At 43.0% G+C, this 25,991-nt stretch overlaps 1 protein-coding gene across 4 annotated transcripts in view; it reads left to right on the top strand.

Moving 5' to 3' along the window:
- The first annotated feature begins 904 nt into the window (after positions 1-904).
- STOX2 (storkhead box 2) overlaps positions 905-25,991 on the top strand; it is a 140,534-nt gene continuing 115,447 nt past the window's right edge. Inside the window, exon 1 of one of the 4 annotated variants that reach the window (XM_077302297.1) lies at positions 905-1,568. In XM_077302297.1, the coding sequence (XP_077158412.1) occupies positions 1,199-1,568 (370 nt within the window). In that variant the 5' untranslated portion in view covers positions 905-1,198. The remainder of the gene's footprint in view (positions 1,569-25,991) is intronic. The other 3 variants (XR_013225187.1, XR_013225188.1, XM_077302299.1) reach the window with 3 other exon arrangements.

Below are 25,991 nucleotides of genomic sequence, written 5' to 3'. Positions count from 1 at the left end.
TTTCTTTGAAGCAAGTGACATCTGTTTAACCAGCTACCCAGTGTAAGGCTTTACTGGACAATTTCTTCCAAACACTAGATCGTAATAAAAAACATAATAGGTACCCTTGGCTGCAGAACACAATCCCAAATAGAAGCAATGTTCTTTAAAAAATTATTGTGGCTTGTACATTGGCAGGAAATACTACCTGGCAACGTAGGTTGTGCTCTTTGACATACATATGCAATGGAAGTACACTGAATTGTACACTGTACAATTAGGGATACTGTGAACCAAACTTTTTAGGAAACTTCCACAATGAGATCTTATTTTCTATTTGCTAGCATTACAGGATTTAGATGTGTACTTTGGACTGCTGCAGGTCTTCATTTTCAGTTGTTAGAAATGTGTGTTTTGTTAGAAATGTAAAATGTATCTCCTTTCCTAACAAGTTACAGAAACGCAGAAGGAGAATGTAAATGACAGGTGTGCCAGTTTTGGTGTGAAGACAAAACCAAACCCAGAAGTACTTTTAAAGAGCATATCCTCTTGTCTCAATTGTTCTTTCTATACTACCTTGGCTGATTATAACTATACAGAGCTTAAATTTAAATAATTAAAAAACGATCCTTCGGTGCCTGAATGACCTTCCACAACAAAAACTCTCCCTAAAGACTCCCCCTTCCCAGAAGGTCTCCTGTGTCTTGCAAAAACTGAACACGCAGGAAGCAACTGCTTATTTCGGCGCTCTCAAGTGCTCTTTTTGTGCACAGCTGTTCAATGCACGCACCAGCCCCCCCCCCCCCCCCCCCGATCCCCAACCCAAACGAGCGGGCCGGCGTGCAAGAGGCGCGCGGGCGAGGCCCTTCCACAGTTTCTGTAAAGTCTCCCGCACTCCCCCTTCTGAACCTTCGGGCGGGGCGCAGCAGCCGAAGTGTGTCGGGGACGGGCTCCAGGTCAGGGAGGCGGGGAAGAGCCAGCGGGCGGCGCTGCCCCACCGAGCCGAGCGCACACGTGCCGCCAGGGGCGGGCGGAGAGACGCTCATCCTGCAGCCGGCGCGGCCCGAGCGGAACGGAGCGGAGCAGGGAGCCGCGTCGCTGCGGCCGCCGGGGTTCATGGCCAGGCTGCGGAGAGGGCTACGGCTGCTGCTGTTGCTACTGGCGGCGCGCCGAGGCCTCCCCGTGGGCGCTTAAGGCTGCGCGCGGCTGGGGCGCGGCGATGGCCGGCGGGATGGAGAAGTTCCTGCAGATCGCGCCGCACTCCTTGGCCGTCGTCCTGCGCCCCTGCGCCGGGCGGCGAGAGGAGGAGGCGGCGGCGGCGGCGTCGCAGACGGGCCGGGGGGCGGCGGGGCGCGCGTTGGGGCGCCACCGCATCGGCTACGAGATCTTCGCCGACTTCAAGCAGGAGAACCTGCAGCACTTCTGGAACGCGAAGGTGACGGCGGCGGTGGCCGAGACCTTCTTCCTGGGCTGGCTCGACGAGCAGGTGCTGCTGATCCAGGGCCGCGAGGAGCACCTGGAGGCGCTGCGCGAGGGCTGGGCGCGCCACTCCCTCCAGCCGCCCGCCGGCTTCCGCATCCAGGGCCTGGGTAAGCCCGCGCCTCTGCTGCAGCCGGAGGGGAGTCCGCGGGAAGTCCGCGCTCTTGCTGCTCCCGAGGAGCCGGAGGGCATGCGTCGCCAGAGGGGACGGCCCGTGGCCAGGAGCTGGGTTGTATGTGTCTGCTAATCAAAGAAATCAGTCAATCAAGAGGGAGGGGCTGGGTCTCCCCGCGGCCCTCTGGGTTCCCTCTCCAGCCCCTCTGCAATTCCCGCCCGTAGAGGTTATGATAGCAGGGTCGGTATGTGGTGACCTGCAACAGTTTGGAGCCCTCGAAACTGTTCACCTGTCCGTGCATTGCATCCGCAGGGGCCTTTTGTAGTCAGGGGAATAATATCCTTCCTCCGTTTCCCTGGAGCATCACAGAGAGAGGTGTCATTGGATGCAAGTTAGACGGGAAATAGAGGAGAGTTCCCTTTCTTGGCCTTTACCTGTCACATCTGCATTGAGTTGTACCTGTCTTTTTGACAGGCGACTTTTGTTAAAGCATTTACGACTTACTCTTACTGGCATGTTAATAGTGAGAAAAATATGCCAACCCAGTTGAAATATCTGTCCCTGATCATGAGGGAATGTGGCTGGCAGCTGGACTTTTCTGTGGCTCTGCATTTGCGTAGTTGTAGTGACGTCTCCAGCACTGATATCATAGCATAACGCCCCTTCTACTTTCCCCCCTCAGGCCAAATAGATTTGTTTATGATTACATTTCAAGGTCTTTTTAAATAGGGATGAACACTAAAATGTTCTTGATTCCTCTGAATTTTCTTAAAGGATTTAAAAAATAATCTATCTGAATTTCTTGTATTAAGGATGCTTCTTAGGGTTCTCTCCCCCCCCCCAACAGTATGCCCCTTTGTCCCATATTGTAGACATTTTGAAGTTTTCTTCAGGAATAGTTCTTGATGCCCTGGGAAGTAATGTCTGTTTTCAGTATAAGATGCATGTGTGAAGTTTTTTCAGATCACATCAGGATGATGTAACTTCTTTCTAACAGGAGTAGTCAAACTGCACCCCTCCAGATATCCATGGACATGCTGGCAGGGGTCATGTGAACTGTAGTCCATGGATATCTGGTGGTCTGCAGTTTGACTATCCCTGTGTTGGAAGCTATTTTGAGGTTCTTGTCATTCAATTTAAGAATTCCCTGGCTTGATCACATCACCACTTCCACTTTTGCTCCCACAAGTCAACTGGAGCAAGCGGCTAAACATTCTGTTTAAAAATTATTAGTTAAGGTTTGCATGGAGTGAAATTATCCATACACAGTGAGTGGAGCAAAATGTTGACATTTATTTATTTATTTATTTACTTACTTACTTACTTACTTACTTACTTATTTATTTATACATACTTTGATTTCTATAGCCAGCCCTCTCAGCACTGCCAGATTGGAGCAGTTCACAGCATGATTGACATTTTGATTACCCAATTATGCAGGATCGGAGATTGATATAATGCTGTGGGTTATTTACTTTTTTTAGTTGCCTGAAACTTTCATTCAGGCTTTCATGATGGGATTGTTAACAGCGTGTTGTGTTTTGTATTTCCTTACTTTTCCAAAGCAATTATGTTGAATTATTTATAATTGGTTGGCCAGTCAATTTCTCTTTAGCATGTGGGGTCAGCAGTTCAAGTACTGTGTAATTTCCTTGATTAATTGTAGGAATTCCCTCTGCCTCATTAACCTGGATACGGATTAATTGGGTGCCTGTCCTAATAAGGGCAGCATATTGTCAGCGTTACTTAATGTAATGTAATGGCATAGACATTTGGCAATTGTTCCTTAGGCACTGAAGTATGTTGGGGCATCCCATGCTTGTATTTTTAGATTGCTCTACATTAAGTGTAAGAGCCTCTTGTGGCGCAGAGTGGTAAGGCAGCAGAAATGTTGTCTGGAAGCTCTGCCCATGAGGCTGGGAGTTCAATCCCAGCAGCCGGCTCAAGGTTGACTCAGCCTTCCATCCTTCCGAGGTCAGTAAAATGAGTACCCAGCTTGCTGGGGGGTAAACGGTAATGACTGGGGAAGGCACTGGCAAACCACCCCGTATTGAGTCTGACATGAAAACGCTAGAGGGCGTCACCCCAAGGGTCAGACATGACCCAGTGCTTGCACAGGGATACCTTTACCTTTTTACTGCCAGACTCCTCCCTTTTTTGAACCGCCAAGATCATTGATACTTAAAAAACATTATGGATGGTGTAAGTTACAATATTGTAAGTTACAATATTATTGTAAGTGTAAGTTACAATATTATTTTGAACAGTAAACATATTCAAGTTGTATATTACAAATTTCAGAGAACTTCAGTATGGGTTTCCCAGATTTGTATGGGGTTTATAGCCAACAATTATTTCTAGTAACCAGTGAATATTTACTTACTTATTTACACACATACATGTATACATACATATTGCCCTCTCCTCATGGCTCAGGGCAGCTTACAGATAACATAACCAAACAATATAAATTTGATAGCTACATCAATAAACGGTAACAATGATAACAGCAATAACAATAACATAACTAACAGTACCAAACTGTTGGTGTATCAGCTTCAGCCCCACAGATTGGTCAATGCAGTTTGCCCTGTGCAAGCACCGGGTCATGTCTGACCCTTGGGGTGACGCTCTCCAGCGTTTTCATAGCAGACTCAATATGGGGTGGTTTGCCATTCCCTTCCACAGTCATTACAGTTTACCCCCCAGCAAGCTTGTTTAAGCGGTATTGTTATTATCTAATATCTGTTAACATGTGAACTCTGCAACTAGTAAAAAAACTCTTTTCCTTTAGAAGTGTTGTTTATCAGAATCACTTTAGATTTCTCACAATGGAACATTCTTGAGGAATCATTGTTCTAAACAAATGAATTGTTCAGTTTTGTTTGGACAACAGGACTTTTGAGGGCAGGTTCCATTTGAAAGCATACATGCTTTTGTTTTTTTGTAAAACTGCAGGCTTTGGGATAACTTTCTTTCTGAAGCAAGGACTTTTGGCGGTCAGTGTTGTGCAATATGATTATCCAAATCTCATCTTGAACAGTCACAACTATAATTAAACTTAATTTTTGTCTTGGTATTTTCCACCCACTCTCGCTAACTTGTATGATTTATATTGCAAAATTACATCATGAGGATAAGACTTAAGTGTTACCAATGACAATACTCTTCATTTAAGAACGGTTCCTTAATTCCATTCTGGTGAGCATTTGTACATGCCACTAGTGGGCTACTAAGGTAACCATTTTGGAACTGTAAGCTCTGCAAAGAAGGGTTACACAGTAATTGGCAAGTCAATCATTTTTCTGTGAGTGAAAGATCTGAGTAATAGTTCAGTCCCCGAAGGGAAAATCTTTCTGCAGCCCTGAACTATCTTTGCTTCTAATCTAGGAATTAGTGTACCTTTTAAAGTTTGTGGTAGAGAAAAGTTCGTTGGGAGGATGAAAAAGAAGAAAAATGTTGCTTAGTTGTGTATAAAGTAGCAATGTGTAGAGCATGACAGCACAATAGAAAAAAATGACCTGTGAGAATCTTGTTGTGTGTATTCCTGGGGAATGGTGAAAGATTTGTGAGCTGAACCTGGTCAGTAATTACTACTGAGAGGAATTATAGTGCATTGCAAAACAACCTCAGTTTTACACAGAGTATAACTTACTCGAAAGTTTTATTCACTGGGGTATTTATTTATTCATCGTATGGTGTGTGCAGTGCAGCCAGGAGATCCGAGGATTGTCCGTAGCCAGGGAAGGAATGTTAGGAGGGGGTCTGCCCTTTCCTGCCTCCGCATCATGACCCCTAGTGGTCCTTGGAAGAACTCCATCCATGTTCTTGGTGGTCTTCCATGGTTGGTCCTCCTTAGCTTCTGAGATTTGATGGGATTGAACTGATCTGGACTATTCAGTTTTGGGGGAGGGGCTTCACTGGGATTTACTCCTAGGAAAGCGATCATAGGATTGATGCCTAGGCAGGGTGCTTGTGGGCCAGGATCAGCAAATGACTGGCCATTTGAAATCTTTGTATATAGAGATTGCTGTATCATGCATGCAAGAAGCTACTCTATTTGTAGATTGTGTAACTGGAAGGGGCCCCCACCCAGAGAGTGTTGCTAGCAGCAGGATATGTGCATGTTACTGAGCCCATGGCTTCTCTCATTAAGGGGCAGTGTTTTTGCAGATCTTGATGTAAGGCAATTGTGTTTTAAATGCTTTGAAATCACTACTAGAAAAGTACCCACTGTTATCTCCCCTCGCTGCTTGGAGGCCGGGAGGAGCCAGAAAGATGCCCAGCTAGGCAAGATGGAGCACCACTATGGACCTGCTGCATCAGAGGCCAGCAGACCCAGCTCTCCCACCTTCACTGCTTGGAGGGAAGGATGCCCAACCAGGTGAGAAGGAGTACTCCCACAGGCCCAACTCTCCCTCTTACACTGCTTGGAGGCCGGGAGGGGGATGGAAGGATGCTTAGCTGGGTTAGAAGGAGCAGTGCTTCAGGTCCTCCAACCAGGAAGACTTATCAGCAGGCTCTTCTTCCACCCTGCTCACTGTCTGGAAGTGACAGTTAGGAGGAAGAGAGTGAGTAGGAGGGTGGGGAAGTCTCTTTATTGGCCCTCAGTAGGGGAGTGCCTTCTCCCTATTGGGGGCATATCCCACACTGAGGGCCAATCCGGTAGTTGTCCTCACACAAGCATTGTCCTTGCACAATCCTAGCATTATTGTCGCTAAAGATAACTGTTGCTTTGTCCAGATAACCAACTTTGCATTAGTTTATTCTTTCCAACCTGGCATTTTAAACTGTGACTTAAACCCTGACTTGGAATGATGACTTAGATAGAAGGCAACAAAATTGTTATTTGGGCAAAACAACAAACTATGGTTTAGCGTTTATTTTCTGAGTTATGCAGTAAGGGAGCATGTGCATGAATTCAAAGATGACCAATTTCTGTGTTTGGCATTATGCATATGGTTTGTTGTGTTACCTTTAGGGGGTCAGGATGATGTAAGGGAGCAATTTGCTGATCTGAACCACATTTGTACTTTCTAATAATTACTCTTGAGGTAATAAAGTTGCAGGTTTAATTTTTGTAATATGGAGTAATCAGTAGATTTGCCTTAGCACACATTGGTTTGTGTGTGTGTGGTTTTGAAAGTTATTTTGTTGTAGATATTATCTTAGTCATGAGCAGAATTATAGGGACATTGAGTTTTGTGGTTGTGTAGAAAATCAGGTGCATACTTGGATGTTAATATCTGCTTTCACTTAAAAAACAACACCCAAGTTTCTAATCCTCATGGGTTCAGAAGAATGTCTGTATTATCTAATATGAAGACAGGGCTTACAAAAGCTCAGTAGAAGGAGATTTAATGCTTTCACTTCTCTCTCTGTTCTCTCATTGTGTGGCTAGTATTGGAAGTCTGTTAATGAATTCCTGGTATCTGCTTTCTTTGCACTTTTCTTAACGTGAAGCTGCTTAATAGTCTGTAATGAATTCATTTAGTAGCTTGTAATTACCAGAGTTACTCAAGTGTTAGAAAATTGGAGGGCGTGTCTATGTATTGGAATGGGCTGAAAATGGAGCCTTGCACTGTATATTGCTGTTGGGAAGGAGCAGAAGTCAGGATTCAAAGGGCAGGACTTCCCGAGAATGGCATGCAGAAAAGAGCTGAAGTGAGGAGGCACTAATGAAGAGCTATTGGTGACCACTTGTCTAATCTGTGGCTGATATTCCAGCGGCTTTCACCTTTGCCCCCAATGTCTAAAGTGCTTATATAGTTTGGAGCTCAGGGCAGTAAGACTTTGACTTTTTCTGCAGCAGAACAATGATAATTCACTTGTGTCCCTCCTCCATCTTCATTGCCAGGCATTTTTGCCCCTTGTCTTCTCCCACAGGCATTTACTGCTGTGGCATAACCTTTTCAGATGTGGGACACACACACACACACACACACACACACACACACACACACCGTGCTTCAGATTTGCTCAGTGATGTTCCCTCCCCTTTGTTTGGATGCTAAGCAAGAGACTTGTTTGAGAAATGTCAGTATTAAAAAAGCAAGGAAAGTATTACTATATGGCTGAAGCAAGTTAATGAGCTTTGTAGTTAGTTATTAGTGCTGATCTGATGCCAGCTTCCTCAATTAGAAGCTAATCCCCCCCCCACACACACACAATATTTATTTCAAGAGAGTTCTGTGTAATAATTAAACTGAATAGCACCAGCAATAGTCTAGCAAAGTGAGCTTGGCCAGAGCATTGTCCATTGTTCTAGGGCTACTGTGCATGACAGTACAGGACCTCGAGCTCACATTCTCTCACGTCTCTACTCTTTCTTCCTTCTTGAAATTAAATTAAAGATCTGGCTAGTTTCTGCAATCAGGAATGGTGCTATATAAAAGGTTGTGATCACGCTGCGGACGACTACAGAAATATGCAGTTGATAGCATTGCATAAAATGCTGTGACTTCAATGGCAGTCGGAAGGTAATTTCTAATTACCTCTCTCAAACTATAAAAATTTGACTAAGGGAGTTCTGGGTTTCACAGTAATAAAATCTGTCCAGGTGACATTTGAGGCGCATTCATCCATGTCTTTTGTGTACTGCTCATCACTGGCAACAGGAACAAGGTTCTGGCAGGAATTTTTGCATTATTTAATTATTACTTGTCACAGGGAATCCAGACATTCCTTCAGGCATAGCTGCTCTTGCCAAATACAGCATTTTTCATAGCAGTTCACATCAAAAGTTTGTTGATGAGGAAATGACCTTTGTTTTGTTCCCAGTTAATTAACCATTGTGATACTTAAGTGTGTACGTGTTACTAGTTAGAGTACGCACAGAGCCGGTTTGTCTTTCTGTGTCTGCTACTTGCAGCGCATGTGCGCATGCACTTATTCACGTGATTTCCGCCAAGTACCAACACTTACATGTCAGCTCCAAATTGAGTTTCATCATTCAAAGCCCACTGACTTCTTTCTGGGGGGGGGGGGGGAGTAATTGCAGATACTAGTTTATCCTCCCTCTTCTTGATTCATGATGAGTCTTTGGGATTTTGTTTACAAGTTTTAAATTCAAATGTGTGTTGGTCTGTCATCCATGATAATCCTCACGCTTATATGGACGCTTTCCTGGGCCAGTCCCACATAGTCAGGCTAACCTACCCCATAGGGTTGTTGCGAGGATTGGAGAGAAAGACAGGGTATAAATGATGCAAATGAAAGTCAATAGAGTTAAATGTAAACTTGAGGAAATACAATTATACTCCACCATGAGTACATAGTGTAACATCATGCACATTATTATGCATTATGTAATTTGTCTGGGGTTGCAGTGAGACAGTCAGACTGCAAGTAATGCAATTGTAATAATGGTAATGCATGGAAATAATGAAAATTTCAAATAATTTCTCCCCACCCTTGGAAGCTATTTCCTAATCTATAGACATTGTATCCATTGTAGAGTTGGGTGCCAAGGATTTCAGTGCTGATTGATCGTCAGTGAACACTGTATGTCCCTACTTGCCATTGATGTATACATAGCATATTTCCAACCAAGTTAACATCCTACATGCTTCAAATAAAAGGAACTGGGAGTTGCCTAGTGAAGTGTTCAGACATTCAGGATATGGCAAATTATAATCCAGCCTCAGTTTTGTGCACTTATATAGGTTTGATTTTAATTGTTAATTACAGAGTCATGTTTTTCCCAGGACTTCTGTGCTGGATGGGAAATATACAGTGCCTAAAATGACTGTGGTGCTTTAGTCACACTATGAGGTTTTTGTTCTTATTTTTTGACAGGTTGCCAAAGTGGTGGCTCAGTGGTTCTCCAGTTCCTTTCTACTTGATTGTAGCATACACCTGCTTTGTTTTGCTCCACATGCTGGTTGGATCTCTTTACCTGTTTTGATTCCTGAAGCAGGACCTGTTTTGTGAATTTCCCCCAGTTGCTGTTCTTTTGATGTGTTCAGTGCCTTTTGAAAACTCTGCTTAGCTAAAGAACTTAAGGAATATTGACCCTCACTTTGTCCATTGCTAGAGGACCTTTCGAAGAGAAGGAAGTACTCTTGTGACTGCTTTCTGGAAGATACTGTTTTGTAGTAGGTACTTAGTAGGCACTTAGTATGTGGGTTGTTTTAACATTAATCCAGTACACGAAAGCGATACTGTAATGGATGGGCAAAAGTCCTCCTGTCCCTTTCTGAAAAAAACGCTAATCCCATTTAGTTGGTGTGGGAGCAGAGCAGGTGGCAGCCAATCAGGATCTCTGGAAGGGCTGGAAGAGCCAGATTTTTTAGGGTGGGGAAGAGGAAAAGCTATAACACTGTGTCAGTTCAGGCAGATGGGGTGTGAACCTTCACAGAAAAAGAGACTTGAGAGGTCCTGACTCAACGTTGGCCTTGTGTGTAAGCAGGCTAAACAAGTATGGAGATAAGGCCTGCATCTGTATAGTGTAAAAGAGAGAACTTGTATGAGGAGGCTGTGGAAATCTTAGAACTCGTCTTTGGTGATAAAGCAGGCTGTCATGAGAAAGACTGTATCTCAAAGCCGCAGTTTCTGGGGGAAACTAGTGAAACCTCTGTGGTTTCCAAGAGGAGCCTATATTTGCACTGTGAGAATCCTGAGGTGGAGAGGAATCCAGTGTGATAAGGATACAAACTTGGCTGCTAACTGTTCTCTATTATTCTAAATTAATAACTTTACAAATAAATGGGCCCGACAAGACTGTGTTGAATCTGGACATATATTCCCTCTTATTTTTGAACTGCTGTATTGCCCTATTCCCTGAGTATAAATAAATGTTCTTTTTCTGTTTCTCTTATAGGTGCTGAACTTATTTTATTCAGAAACCACTTAGGTTAAGTCTGTCAGGTATGCAGGGTAGGAGCCTGTATAGATCAAGTTTCACATCATGCTATCTCTGCTTAAACATTACTTTTAAGCCCTGGAACTCCATAGTTTAAGCCCTTTGTTGTTGTTGTTAGTTGCGAAGTCGTGTCCGACCCATCGCGACCCCATGGACAATGATCCTCCAGGCCTTCCTGTCCTCTACCATTCCCCGGAGTCCATTTAAGTTTGCACCTACTGCTTCAGTGACTCCATCCAGCCACCTCATTCTCTGTCGTCCCCTTCTTCTTTTGCCCTCAATCGCTCCCAGCATTAGGCTCTTCTCCAGGGAATCCTTCCTTCTCATGAGGTGGCCAAAGTATTTGAGTTTCATCTTCAGGATCTGGCCTTCTAAGGAGCAGTCAGGGCTGATCTCCTCTAGGACTGACCAGTTTGTTCGCCTTGCAGTCCAAGGGACTTGCGAGAGTCTTCTCCAGCACCAGAGTTCAAAAGTCTACCTCGTCTACTTCCTCCCCGTGCCTCCACCGCTGCCATAGTGAAGCAGGCTGTTGCTGATTGGTCAGGCCGTTAGTTCAAAGACTGCCTGGTTCCTGGTAACCATTCCCTCACAAGACTTGTTTTTTCCGTAATTTCTAAAGTGGCTGTGCTCCAAGCCCACACTTCTATGTGCTGAGATTTGCCTTTCGGATTGTCTTTTCCCCCTTGTTTCCCCCCTCACTTGCTCAGTAAAAGAAAAATAAACAAGGAGCCTTGTGCTCTATCCCCCCATACTTGCTTTGGCTGTAGAGGAGACAGCAGGAAATAAACCCCTTTAATGCTGCCTGGAGTTTCACAACCACCATTCCCCCCTCCTAGGTTCCCCAATCAGGAAGGAGAGAGCAGCCCCACAATTAAGTGTAGAACACAACGTCTGTTTCAATTCAGATCGATCTGAATTCAGCAGCATCGACAATGCAAAATAAAAAGTAAGTGCAGAATCAGGCTAGATCTGACAAGATCCAGCTAGCTGATACTCCTCCTGTGTTCAGCTATCCTCAGCATTCTGTCTGTCAGGTGGTATGAGGACCAGTTGCAGGACTTGGGATGTTGTTCTTACTTCTTCGGATGTTTGTGGTGTTTTCATATTTAAATATGAGCTGATGCAAGTTTACCTAATGTCTGTCCTGAAACTTCCAAGCACCATCTAGCTACGGTTAAGCATTTTAAAATTGCATTGATTTCAGTAGCAGGCAGTTAACTCTATCTTGAAACCCTTGGCGCTCCAGACCCCAAGTTTGGCTTAATAGTGCATTTTATGTGGAAACTAAACGATCTAAAACAGGCTTTTTCAACCTTTTGACCATAGAGGAGCCCCTGGAATAATTTTTCACACTTTGAAGTGATGTCAGCTGGCCACACTTCTCTGTTACACCCCCAGAAGTGATATGCTGTTGAAAGTGATATCACCACCCATGTTAACAGGCAGGCTCGAAGGGGACTGAGGGGAGAAGATACAGGAGGTGGTTTAAGTCGGGAGTAGATGTGTAGGCTCTGCCCCCCCTCCCAGAGGCTTGGGGGGAGCAATGGGAGCAATGGGAGTGGCTGCTTCCATAGCTTGTGGCTGAGTCCAATAGGGCAGGGGGGCTGCGGACTCCCTCAGGGACTCCTGTGGACCCCTGGTTGGGAATCCCTGGTCTAAAGATTTGATACAATAAAATAAGGATCCAGATTTGTGCAAAGGAAACATTGTTTGCACACATTCCTATTAGAACATTAATTTTAGGTACTATGCTACTTAGTGATTATATTTGGCAGTATATTTGTTGGAACTTATTTGCAAAACTTCATATGCCCCTACAATTAAGACACTCTGTTTCATCAAGATACGGTTAAAAATCCTGTGCATAATTTATAAGACGTGTATAGACATTATCCCCATTGAAGAAAGTAGGTCTTGCAGCTTCAGAAGCTTGTGTCTAGATTTTTTTTTAACAATATATCTTTAGGAAATGAACTTGTAAACATGTGATTAAAATAATTATTACATGCAAACTTCATTTTAGCTCTTTCTTTAATGCAGTTATTAGAGTACCTGGATAGCCTAGGCATGCCTGATCCCGTCAAATCTTGGAAGCTAAGCAGACTCAGCCTGTCTGGCACTTGGATGGGCGACCTCCAAGGAATACTTGGATCGTGATGTGGGGGCAGACAATGGCAAACCACAATCTTAGAATCTCCTGGCTACATTACGCACATGTCATATGATAAATAATAAATCAGAAGCACACAGGACTAAAAGAGACCACAAAGGGCCATCTTCTTCAGCACTTAAAAATCATACACTCCTGACAGGTGCTCATCCAATAAATAGTAATTAGTTCCTGTTGGTCTAGTGTAGCCTAGAATTTGGGAGACCCAGATTTGAACCTTCCCTCTTTCGTGGAAGCTTCCAGGATGACCTTGCAGTGGTCACATACAGTCAGCCTAGCCTACTTTATAGGGTTGCAATAAGGATAAAATGGAGGGGAAAACAATGTAAGCCATTTGTGGGTTTTGTTGGGGAGAAAGGTAGATTAAAAAATGAAGTAAATAAATACATCTGCAGAAACAAGTGAATCATCATTTTTTTTATATTCTTGCTTTCTGGTTTAATAGTTGTATAGAATGATGCAGAGATTAATGCAAGCATCACTGTGCTGCAATTAGATTATCCTTCCACCCAACCAAAAAACAAAACCTGCAAACACAGAGAGAGCAGTCTAAACACCACCTAATATGCTGCTTCAAGTACGGAAGCTCATATACATTGCAGATCTTCCCTGTCTATTATGAAGGAGGCAGAAAGGGAGTTGATATTGGGATAATGAAATGTCAACAACAGTTTAGTAGCTACTTAAAGTAAATTTGACTTGCATGCTGAATGAAACAGCTTGGACAGACTACAACTTGGATTTCGGAACTGTTTCTTTAGTTTTGCAATTGGTTATTATGGTTTTGCTGAAGGAAGAATTACGGTGAGGAAAAAAAAGGAATCTATTACCTTAGGCTCAGTGCCAGGCCGTTTCTAAGCCACCACAGGTTTGTGAGGAGCACTGCTTAAATTTTAATCATGTGCACACTTATCTGGGCGTGAATCCTGTTGAACAAAGCAGGACTTGCATTTGAGTAAATATGTACAGCATGACACTGTTTGTGTCAGGATTTCTCAACCAGGGTTTTGTGAAACCCTAGAGTTTCTTGATGGCCCTGGAAGAGTCTCCTGAATGGGTGGGAGTTAATTAATTTTTAATATATTTTTAAAATATGCTAAACATTTATCAGGTGATATGACTATATATGGTCATATTGACCTGCCGCGCCCACCCACCCCAGCATGATCGTACCAGTCCAAACTCTTGGGCAATCTGGGCAAGAAGGCACTTAAAAATGCTGATTAAAGTTGTGGAGAGAATCACACCCTGTGGCATTTTTCAAGTGATGAAATGGATCAAGCAGAGCCTCCTGATATTCAGCCTTTCAAAGACAGAGGTCATGTGGCTGGGTAGGAAAGGGCCAGGTGAGGAAGTGTGCTTACCCTGCCTGGATAGTGTCCAGCTTCCAGCTTCCATGAAGCCAGAAATCTCAGTGTGATCTTCAACACCTCCCTTACAGTGGACATGCAGATCGCAAGAGTAGCACAGCTGGCATTTTTCCACCTTTGCCAAGCCAAACAACTAGCACCCTACCTGGCCATGGAGTATCTAGTCACGGTGATGCACACAACAGTCATCTCTAGACTTCTGTAACTCACTCTACACAGGCCTATCCTTATCCTTGACGTGGAAACTACAACTGCTCCAGAACATAGCTGCCCGGGTCCTTGCAGGAACACCTGGGGGGGGGGGGCCTTATTCAGTCTATCCTTTGGCAACAGCACCAGCTCCTGGTTGAATTCTGGATCACCTTTAAGGTTTTAGTTCTCACCTTTAAGGCCATTTGTGCTAAGGGACCATTTCTGCCTATGTCTTAAGAAGAAGTAGTTGGTTTTTATGCCCCGCTTTTCACTACCCGGAGGAGTCTCAAAGTGGCTTACAATCGCTTTCTCTTCCCCACAGCAGACACCCTGTGAGGTAGGTGGAGCTGAGAGAGCTCTGACTGGACTGCTTTGTGACAAGCCCAACGTCACCCAGCTGGCTGCAGGTGGAGGAGTGGGAAATCAATCCGGCTTGCCAGATTAGAAGTGGCTGCTGTTAACCACTATACTGGTTGGTAGTCCCTGGCCACAAAGAAGTATGTCTGGCCTCAACCAGGGGCCAGGATGTTTTAAGTCCTGGACCCTCCTTGGTGGAATGAGCTCCTGAGGAGATCTGGGCTCTGTCAGAGCTGGCACAGGACCTGCCAGACAAAGCTCTTCTTCCAAGCTTTTGGTTGGGGCCAGTGATGCTATAACATCAAATGAACCCCCAATGGAGGATCCCCATAGGGAATGGATATGGCTCCTGAAATAACACCTACACTGATGCTACTGCTGAATATAGAATGCTGTGTGATGTGATTTTTAAAGTTTTAACTAAGTTATGCTATTGTTATTTTATGCTGTATACTGCCCTGACCTGGTCTAGGGAGGGTGGTATATAAACCAAATAAATATCTTTGTGCTACAAGTGCAGCAATTGAACCTGTCCTTGCAGGAAGTGGCCAGTGCTGTCTTCTTTAAACAGGATATGTTGTATATCTTTAAGACCGGTTATCTGCTCTGTTACTTTTAAAGCTGCAGAGTGCTGTTAATCAACAATTTCCTCTTTATCACAAAACAGTAGCATTCACAAATCCACCTTTGTTTTTTTTGGGGGGGTTGTGTATGTAACATTGAACTCTGTTTAGTAAATGATTAACAAGAAAGAAATGTTGGCTTATTTTGTTTCCTGGATGAAGACCATAGCTGCTGTGCTTTTTTTTCTAAGTGTGAAATGAAATGCTCATGATATGAGCTCTGATTCCCCTACCCCATTCATATATATATATACATCAAACAGCAGTAGATGATTTTCTAGAAAGGAATGCATGAAAGAACACTTTCCTAGGAAGTAGAAGAGTTGGTTCTTATATGCCGCTTTTCTCTACCCGAAGGAGGCTCAAAGCAGTTTATAATCTCCTTCCCGTTCCTCTCCCCACAACAGACACCCTGTGGGGTGGGTGAGGCTGATAGCGCCCTGATATTGTTGCTCGGTCAGAACAGCCTTATCAGTGCCATGGCCAGCCCAAGGTCACCCAGCTGGCTGCATGTGGGGGAGGCAGAATCAAATCCGTCATGCCAGATTAGAAGTCTGCACTCCTAACCACTACACCAAACTGGCTCTAGTACTTAGATAACTGTCACAGACAAAGAAAATAAACTAGGTTATATATGAATCTGTGTGCTCAGCCCTCTCTTACTCCCTGATAACCTCACACTATAAAGCCTCAGTCTCCACCTGTGGCATGCTGGCCACTCCAACTTGTAGCAATCTGTCAATTTACCTCCTTACTAGCCATGACCTATTTCTGTCATTCCTAAAAGTTTTCCAGTATTTGTAAAGGGGTGGGGAATCCCTGTGTTCCATTACAGAAGAATACCTTCTCCAAAACCTCTTTTGCACTCATGAAATCTCCAGCTTGTCCTTTGTCTGTTGGCAGACTTCATGAATTTGAGTTGAAGACCTCAGTGTTTTGACTATTTTCTTGTTCAGTTCATCCAGGACTACAGCCCTGATCTCCACCCAGCTCCCCTGTTAAGAGCCAGCTTCTTACTTTGTATTCTAGGAAGGGATCTTTATGCTCTTTGGAGCCTGGTGTTGCCCTATAGTAAGGGTGGTCAAACTGTGACTCTCCAGGTGCCCATGGACAACAATTACCATGACCCAATTACCATGGCTCATGGTAATTGTAGTCCATGGACATCTAGGGAGCCTCAGTTTGACCAACCCTGCCTTGTTGGTCGAGAGCCGATGAGTTCTTGGTGATCTAGTTCTAGTGGAACTGTTGGGGTACAATGGGGCTCTGGGGGCCAAGCTGAGTTGCTCTTCATAGTTACAGTAAAATAATGCACATTAGGATTCGGAAACTGAGACATACAATTTGCAGTTTTTAATTGTACTTAATATTATTAAAAGGAACAAAAATGTTGGGCTAATAAGATGGTGACAATGTCAACAAAAGTAACAAATTATATTGTTGAACAAATGATTTATAATCATATCTTTTAAAAATATGTTTGGAACACTTATTGTATTGTATCAAATCAGATTCCTTGTTGTAATAGTTTCCTTACATTATATTCTTCCTTAAATGTATCACAGTTCTCTTCACCTTAGAGCATGTCAATTATTATGAACAAAATTTTCAGATATGTTTCCAAATTAAATGTTTTATGTGGTTTCAGCAAAGTTTAAGGGGGCACAATTTCACTTTATATCAAATCAAAGGACATTTGATTATGAGTTTTATTAATTTAGTATGTTTTCATCCTTTATCTGTGTGAGATTAATGCACTTTATAAGAACATTTATAAGAAAACATCAAGATCTTGTTGACAAAAATGCTTTACAATTGTTTTCTCAAAGTTAACCCTGCTGCATTGGACTCACCTAGACCTTTTCCCCCCCCAGGGGGCTCAACAATATTGCTACCTCAGTGCCCCAAGGAGGCTATGTGTCTTCTGATCAGACACTCCAGCTGGTATAGAACACTGCAGCCTGGTTATATCTGCAACATGCATTCCATCGGTTATTGATTGGTTCCTGGGCTCAGATCAAGGTTATGGTTATCATCCTTGATGGCTTTTGACCCACATGTCTGCAGGGTTGCCTCTTTTGTTAGGCCCCTCCAGGACAGTTTTGTTCATCTGAGCAAAGTCTTCTAAAGGTGCCACCCTGTGAATGGACAAAACCAGCAACTACCAGTGTATATATACACAGTGTCTCCACCTAGTGGAATGGCCTGCCTGAGGAGTCAGAAGGGCTTCCACCTTGCTACCATTGCACAGAATGTGTAAACCAGAAGTGTTCAGAAGGTCATTTTAAGAAAAAGATTACAAGTTTGTAAGGGGGGGGGGTTTCGTCTATTGCAGCGTTTCCCGCAATAACTAAACTTACTCCACCATGCCCCTCAAGGTGAATGGACCACAGCAGCTGTTCAAGGTCTCCACCTGGCAAGTGCCATCTACTTTTTCCAGCACTTGGAGGGGCTCCCCCCCCCCACTGTCTCTCTCTCTGTTCAGCTGCTGCCATCACCTGACCTTTGTAGGAATTGCTCTGTGTAGGAATTATTCACAGAGGGGGCCAGGAGTTCCAACTTCCTTTGCCCTGTTTTGAGGCCTTGCCTCTGTGTCTTCCTCTATCCAGTATCTGGTTACCACAGGGACAAATTACTGCCTGTGTGCCACTGCAAGAATAGCTGCTTGCCATCTGACTGCTCCTGGTCCTGGTACTTCTTTTAAAAGTACCTTGGGTGATGGCGGTCTAAGGTGGTACAGAGAATGACTACTAGCATTAAAAGTTATAAACATGCGCACTTTGCACAGAATCAAGATTGAGCAAGGGATTCAAATGGAAAGGATAAAACACAATGCTTCTCTCTGTCCCCTATACTTGCCCTAGTAGATGTCCACCTAAGGCAAGCTCTTTGACTTTAAAAGGTTACAGTTGCTCTGGAGGGTTCCCATTACTTTGAAGCATCTGCTCAGGTATGTGGACCAGCACATGGCAAAAGCTACTTCCTCCAATATTTGGTTGAATCCGCACCAATGAACCCTCCTCTTTGCTCCCTGGAGTTTTATCATCTCCCTTTCTCCTCCCATTGACCAGTCAGGCAATGTCAAAGAAGCTTTTTCCAGATGTCTCCAGGAAATTTTTTCCTGAAGTCTTTCTAGCATCTTTAAGTCCTTCAAATTTCTGTTCCCTGCTAGTGGGGGAAGAGGCTGGAGCAATATCCCATTATTTTTCCTTAGACCTATTAGCATTTTTAAAGAGAGGTGAGAGTCATTGAATTGACTCCACAAAGTAAAGTTTCTGCTCAGTTCAGACCTCCAAAGAGAAATGCATCCTTCATCAGCTTCCTGCCTTTGTAGAAGTGTATGCATCTTTTAAAACTCTGAGATCTGAGCTGGAGCTAGTGTTGCCGGCTATTCTACAGATGACGAGTTATGCACACTCCTGGCCCAGGTGTACCCATGACTGGTTTGGAGCTTAGCAGAGTGGAGGTAAATGCAATTGCCACCTGACTAATTGCAGAGTGTGTCCCTAGTCCATGTGGTCACCAATCTATCTGTATACTGAAAATCAGAGGTAAAAAGGGGGAGGAGGTACAAGGAAAGAAACAAAAATGGAATGTGTTTCTATTACCGCTTTTATACTGTCTCCTCCCTTCTCAAATTCTGTTTCAAAATACATAGTTCTTTTCCTTTAAGCCATATTTTGTAATTTTCCACTGTCTTTAGGCTGCAAGCTCTCCACGTCTATTTTAATCATGTTAATACTTGGCTGGTGTTGGCAGCAGTTTGCCTTTGCTGGTCTTTTTTGAATGACATTCTTGCTCTATAGGCTGAGCCTGCTGTTGTTTTTTTATGATTTTCTTTTGCCAACACAAAGAGGGAAAATGAGGCGTTCACTACAATGCAGTCTTTCTGTTGGATGATCTCCATTCCTTGAAGCGCAGATGGGAAAGAGAGGGCCCACATATATCTCTGGGGATTCCTTAGTGGGTTTTCTGTATACGGCCTAAATGATGATTCAACTTGTTGTACCTGTAAGCTACTTTTCAAAGTGCTGTTGCTTGATACTTTGCAGTTGTTATTTTTTGACATGCCTACCTAACGTACTGGGAGAACTTGCCATCCCGTTACACATTGTCTTCCATGATGCCCATTTTGTGTGAAGAGGGCTACGTGCTTTATATGCATATTTTCAGACTTGGTTATGTGCAGTTGTACTCCTGCAACAAACCTGCGTTTCCACTCACATGTACCAGAGCTGGAAAACGGTGTTAAATACGACAGTTGTTCATCATATGTAATATGCCCTCCTGTCTCACTGGGAGAGCCTGCCTGCTTGGAACTTCCCATGCTAATCCACGGTGGTCTGTGACACAATGTTAGGTCCTAATCTGTTATATCCATTTACCCGTTTTTGTTTCAGTGTTATTGGCATTTTCAATGTATTTCTGTATGTAGAGTATGTACATAAACTTTTCATCCTAGTAACTATGTCTGCTCTTATCCAGGATGATCCCAATTGAATTAAAACATCTTGCAATTTCATTTTTTCTTAAGTAAGAAGAAGATATGCAGCCCAACAGTGCTTTCTTGCTTATATATCTGTACTAAAAGAAGAATATTAACTTGAGTGTTGCCAGGTGCTGATTGCAGTACCACTGGTTTGGTCTCCTTTTATTAAATTTTCTCTTATCACATGAACCAAATCTTCAAGGCATGATGCTCTCACTAATCACATTGTGTACTGCTGCAGTAGCCAAGAACATACTCATAAAATTGCCTACTGCTATCTGGGAGAATATCTGCCAAGTTAATCAAAGTTAACTGGTGTTGGAGGCCATAGTAAAGGAGTGCTATCTTTCAGTACCTGCAGAATATCCTTTCTCAGCATGTTAGCTAATGGCTTTACAACTGCTTTTATAATTTGTTCTAATACAGACCTATGTATCTGGCTAGTACACCCATGGGTTAATTGTGCTCAGTGATGTTATTAAATAAAAGTTTGTTCCCATACATTAGAATCAAAGGTTTTTATCATCTCTGATCAACTATTCACCTTGTCCTATGATGAACCATTTTTTTATTTTTGTTATCTGTAACACTAGTAAAGGAATGAATGAAACTATATAGTGAAACAGTTCATCCCCAGCCCAATGCATTCTGAAATGAAACCAACTTACACACCTTGCTGAAAGAGTCAAGAGAAGGTGCCCTCCATATTCACTCTTGTAGCTTGTTCCAGAGGAGTGGGTCTACCACAGAAAGAGCCTGTGACCTAACTGTAACTAAATGGATACTCGTGGGCGATAGTATCACCAGGAGAAGACAGTCTGAGGAGCATAACTGGCATGCAGGGTAGAGTAGGTGGGCAAAAAACTAAAGTATATGCTTGCCCCATTCCTTTCTTCTTGGTATTTTAGTATCTTCATATATATTGCCTAGTATTCACTTTTCAGAATTGCCTGTGCTGAGACTCACATATGGTATTAAACAGATCAAGGAACACCAATCTGCCTATATCATGCAAGCTTTACTAAAATCAGTTTTGCATTCTTATGAATAAAAAGCAAAACAAGCTAAAAACATTATGACTATTACTGAAATTGTGATGTCACAAACATACAATGATGTCGTTTGTATTAAAGCTCCACAGAAAATAAAACCACCCTGTACACAGGGTCATCTGTGTCCTTTCTTCTTTGTACAAAAATGGCAGCACTATGCATTTTGGGCAAAAGGTTAGCATCCCCAGTCCACAACAGAAGATGGAATTTGGGCTCCATTTCATTTCCACCCTCCCCCCCTCCTGTCCTAATTATATATGGAGTACAGTAACTTTACCATCATCATCAGTAATAATACTTTGCCTGTGCATGTAATAATTTCCCCTTGCTTGGGAAAGCACTGTTGTGCTGAGGCAAGACCATGTCCGTGCACTCGGCTTCTGTCTATACAAGCCAATGTGTAAGTGCTTTGCTGCTGGTATGTTATTTCTCTCTGATGATGGAGCCTTGGTGCCAAAGATGGGCAACTGCTGCAGCTTGAGTGCATATTTCTCAGGTGCACAAGGCTTCAGTCATTTGGAATGAAAAAAGGCAAAGGGTTTGGGAGGAGAGACAGGTAGCATCTAGGCCAATAAATGGAGCAGGAGAGAATGACTATCACGTATGCCCTTGTTTCCAAAGATGCTCCAACCAACTTTCAAGGGTAAAGCCTGCCATATTAGCGAGACCTGCCGGAACGAGTGCCTGAGAGCAAGTCAAGCAATACCTTAATCAGTGTTCCTTCACTCTCTGAGAAACCCAAAGTTATTTTTATTTACTTCATGCGCCACCTTTCTCTCCAGAGGCGACCCAAAGCAGCTGACGCAGTTCTCCTCTCCTCCATTTTATCCCTTCACCAGCCCTGGGAAGTAGGTTAGTCTGACAACATGTGGTCGGCTGAAGGTCACCCAGTGAGCTTCCATGGCAGAGTGGGGAATCAAACATGGATCTCTTAGATAAGCTGCTTCTGATCATCCTTAGAATTTGTGATGTATTCATGCCAGCGTGGTCAGCTTGCAGGAAGGTGCTGGTTCTTGGTCTTGCAGTGCTTTTGACTGCCTCACATAGGAAGTGGACTTAGATCAAAGGTTTTTTCCAAGTGCAGCACAAAGTCCTAACATGTAAAAATAAAACTTATTTTGGAAATTCAACATTTTGTCAGACATTGAAGCCTCCATGTATGCAATAAATATACTGAAGTTTTTGAATGTCGCCTTTGTTTCTGAGCATTCAGAAATATTAAAGAAGTGTATAAGAGCTTTCCAAGCATGACACTTAAAACTGCATAGGTTTTGTCTGTGTTTGAGAAAGCTTCTCTGTAAATTCAGTACCTGGTGAACAATGAACTAAATATGAAGGCATTCACCAGTTTAGTGTTTCTTAAGCCAGAGATCTAAGATACCTAACAACTTTTGCATGCCCAGGCAGTAAGTCTAAATCTCTTTAAACCCTGGATCAACATGTGTTTATTCAAAAGAGGCAAATCTAATTTTACAGCAAGGTATCTCCCATTTGATCAAATCATTTGAAGTTTATTCATTATTAGCCAATAATTTCTTGACAAGTTCCTGCAATGTAACCTGTGAATTACTTAGAGAAGGGACATTATTGTGCCCTACTATGAAATTACTGTAACCCAACTCTGTTCTGGAATATTTTTCAGAACCTTTACAGTTTGTGTGTGTGTGTGTGTGTGTGTGTGTGACTTATATTTAATTTGATTACTCAAAACCTTGGATGTTGCTTTTAGTAATGGTAAAACGTAGATCATCTCTGCACGGATGTGGACAATGCACACTGCCTCCTGCTTGCAAATGAACAATTGTAAACTGCATGTTTGGCTGCTTCCTGACAGGAGACCCCTCCCACATTATCCTGCCATCTCATAGTGGTTTTTCCCTTCCTGATGAGGCGGCGGGAAAGACGGAAGCGTGGACAACCTGTGGGCTTCCCCCCTGCTCCTTGGGTTGTCCATCAGTGTGAGCCACCAATCCCCTCACAGCGGTGGTTTTATTTATTTATCATACTTATATACCGCCCTCCGCGGAGGCTCAGTTTTGGGGACGCAAACTTCCTTTCCCCCCTCTGAGTCCCGAAATTAATAAAAAAAAACACTTCCATGTTGTATGGGATCACAGAATTGGATTGGGTTGATATGGCAAATTCCAGCACCAAACTGGGAGTGGAGGTTAGAAAATTGCTGAGATACCTCTCACCGTACAAGTCTGGTTTAAATGGACATATGGGTGTGAATTTGGAGTGGAAATGCAAGTCCCAGGGAAGGAGGTGGTTGGTTATGTGTTGAAAAAAATAATATTTTTTAAATTAAAAGGAAAGTGACTAAAATGCCCCCCCCTTCTCATCCTAATTTGACATGAGGAATTAAGGTGAACTTGGTGAGGCATTTATTATTGATATAACAGTGGAGGTAAGAGGATTACAGGCCCTGGGGCTCGTCAGCTATTAAAACAGCTCTTGACTGTTTGACTTTTTTTGGGTGGACGTGTAGTTTTAGTGCAAACATTTATGTGCTCTAATCTTTCTCAGATCTGGAGAATGTTGGTGTGCTAGCTCAAATGTGCTGCAATTAGATTTCTCAGCAGTCCTGTCTCATGCGGTTAATGAACCAGAATGCCAGAGTATTTGTCTGACCTTCTGTCTCTTTTTCTCCACCCTTCCCTTTAAAATCTGTTGATGCTTTTGTTTCAGAAATAGGCAAAGGGAGTCAATCTGCTGAATTGTATTTGCAACAGAAAAAGATACTAATTTCTGTTACCGGGGCATCGGAACAACAACTGGAGAAGCAGTTGTGGTTCTGATGTCCCTAGGGTAACCATATTTTGAAAAGCAAAAAAGACGATATACGTATTTCTCAGTGGACTACTTCAAACAAGTGATTGTTATGACCATTCTTATTTTAAATATCTCTAGTATTTAATACTACTACTACTACTACTACTACTACTACTACTACTAATAATAATAATAATAATAATAATAGTGATAATTGCTACTAACTAGGAATATTCCTAACATTCCAACTGAAAAAGAGGACATTTTCATCAGTTTTTTTTTTAAGAGCCCAAAACAGTACAGGTACACAAACACAAAGAGGACATGTCTTCTAAAAAGAGGACACCTGGTAACCCTAGATGCTCCAGTTACAGAAAATAGGTCTTCCAAGACAGTGATGGCTTGAATGGCAACAGAAAAAGAGTGAAGTTTCCCAGGAAGAATATAATTTGCAGTCCTCCTGGTAATGCTGCAATCATGTATTGATTATGAAGCGACTTGGTGAAATAAGCTACTTAAAATATGGCTTATTAAAAACAAACTATTTAAGTTAAGGTATTCTGGAAGGACAGGTCATTTCAGAGGGATAGATGACATGCTAAAATGATCAGCACATGAAGGAAATGGCAGTCAAAGATTTTTATAGAACTAATGGGCTTCTTATAGATGCTTTACAGAAGTAATTATAGGGTGAACAGCTGCCAGTAATCCAAGTGAGAGAGCCACATGTAGATTTTTGCTAGTGCACTAATACAATTACAACAAGCAGTCTTGCACATATTAATGATTTATTGTGAGACCTCACATATGTTACTTCCTAATATAAGGTCTACAACAATGAGTATTTGGGCTGCAGAAACATTATAGAACAAAGTTGGATTCCACTGGCATCATTAAGACCAACAAAGTTTTATCCTGGGTGTAAGCTTTTCTGTGCACACACACTTCTTCATTATGGGTTATTAATCAACATGTAAATTACCAACAATGTTGAATTGTATACTTTCTGTTGTGACAATGGGCTTTATTCTGCTGGCAGTTTGTTATTCTCTTGATCTGAATTTTTATGTACTCTGGCTCTTTAATTATAAATGGTTGCAGACCCTGTGACAGAAAATGGCCCTCTCATGACTCTGTTGGAGTAACCATCAGGTCTTGAGAGAAATAACTCCTCCCGCCTAGGCTGATGAGCTTCCAGGCCCCTTGGCTAACCCTGGTCTGACTCTTGGTCCTGTGATTACATTTCAGTGATCAAGAAAAGTCAGAAAGGTGGCCAAAACATATTGGATCTCAGCAGGGTAGACAAAAGGGCTGGCAGGGTGCTACGACAAAAGGAGGCTATCCAGGCAGAGTGGGCAAGCAGGCTGGAGCCAGCTGGTAGGCTAGGAGATAGTCAGGAAAGACCAGCAAAAGGTAATCAGCTCATCTGGCTGCTTGATACAGTAATTAGACTTTGCACTCAGGAAGACTTGTATTTGCAGATGAAATCACCTTGATAGACTAAGATGGGTAGGCATGCAGATGTCCCATCAGTGAATCAGTCTCCTGCCCAAACATTTATTAGCTTAGCCTGAGGGGAGAGTCTTAATCTTGCCTTCTCCAGATCAAAGTATTGCTAGCTCCTAGTATGGCTGCCTAGGCAGATTTAGCCAAGCTGGAACCTGAGCAAACAGCATATCTCTATCAAAAGCAATAGCAATAGCAAAAGATAAAATGATGATGGGACTCTTTCTTTCTCTGAGGCACAGTAATAATGCAATTATTACTATTCCATCTGAAATGGAAACCATAATTGTCTTGATCCATTACTTACATCAGATAGTTTCAGAGGGTAACCATAGTGGCCTGCTGTAGAACTGGTATACTTAGACAACAACAAGATTTTGGGGGCATAAGATTTTGAGAGTTGATACTTCTTTTGTCAGATACCAACAAAGGGAGCTTTGACTCTCAAAAGCTTATATCTCCAACATCTTATTTGTCTCTAAGATGCTATTGAATGCCAGTGTAGCTCTTAGTACATCATATTTTGTGTTGTATGCTACAGGAACTGCATTATTCAGTCATGTGGCCTCCTGATTGGAAGATGGATTGATCCTTCCCTTCCCCTAACCATGTTCTTTCTCTTTCCACTTTTCTTCACTGACAGTATTGTCCACTGAAGGTTCCCCCCTTCTTTTTAAAATAACCAAACAAACCCATCCTTGTGCCTTCTAGGAACTTGTTTAGTTGCTGCAAAAAAATAAGCAGGACTGACAAAATTTGAGGGCCTGACAGGCTAAGAGCATCATGATGCTGCTTGGTGGACTGGTGTGGGGCGTTGCCCCCTCTGGGAAATCTGGGGGGGGGCATGAGCCTCAGTGTCCCCAGTAGTCTACATCCCTGCCTGAGTTGTCTGAAATGGTGTAGAGAGAAAAGCAGGCAGATGACTAGTTGGCTGAATCCCTTGGGAGGCTACAGGGGTCATTCCCCCCTCACCCAGGGTCTGATATTGAGTAGTGTAGCTGCTGCTGTTGTCGATTGCCTCTGT

Source organism: Paroedura picta, chromosome 10, assembly GCF_049243985.1.
Source record: "Paroedura picta isolate Pp20150507F chromosome 10, Ppicta_v3.0, whole genome shotgun sequence".
In the NCBI taxonomy this organism is placed as follows: Eukaryota; Metazoa; Chordata; class Lepidosauria; order Squamata; family Gekkonidae; genus Paroedura; species Paroedura picta.
This window is presented reverse-complemented; position numbering and strand designations above follow the sequence as displayed.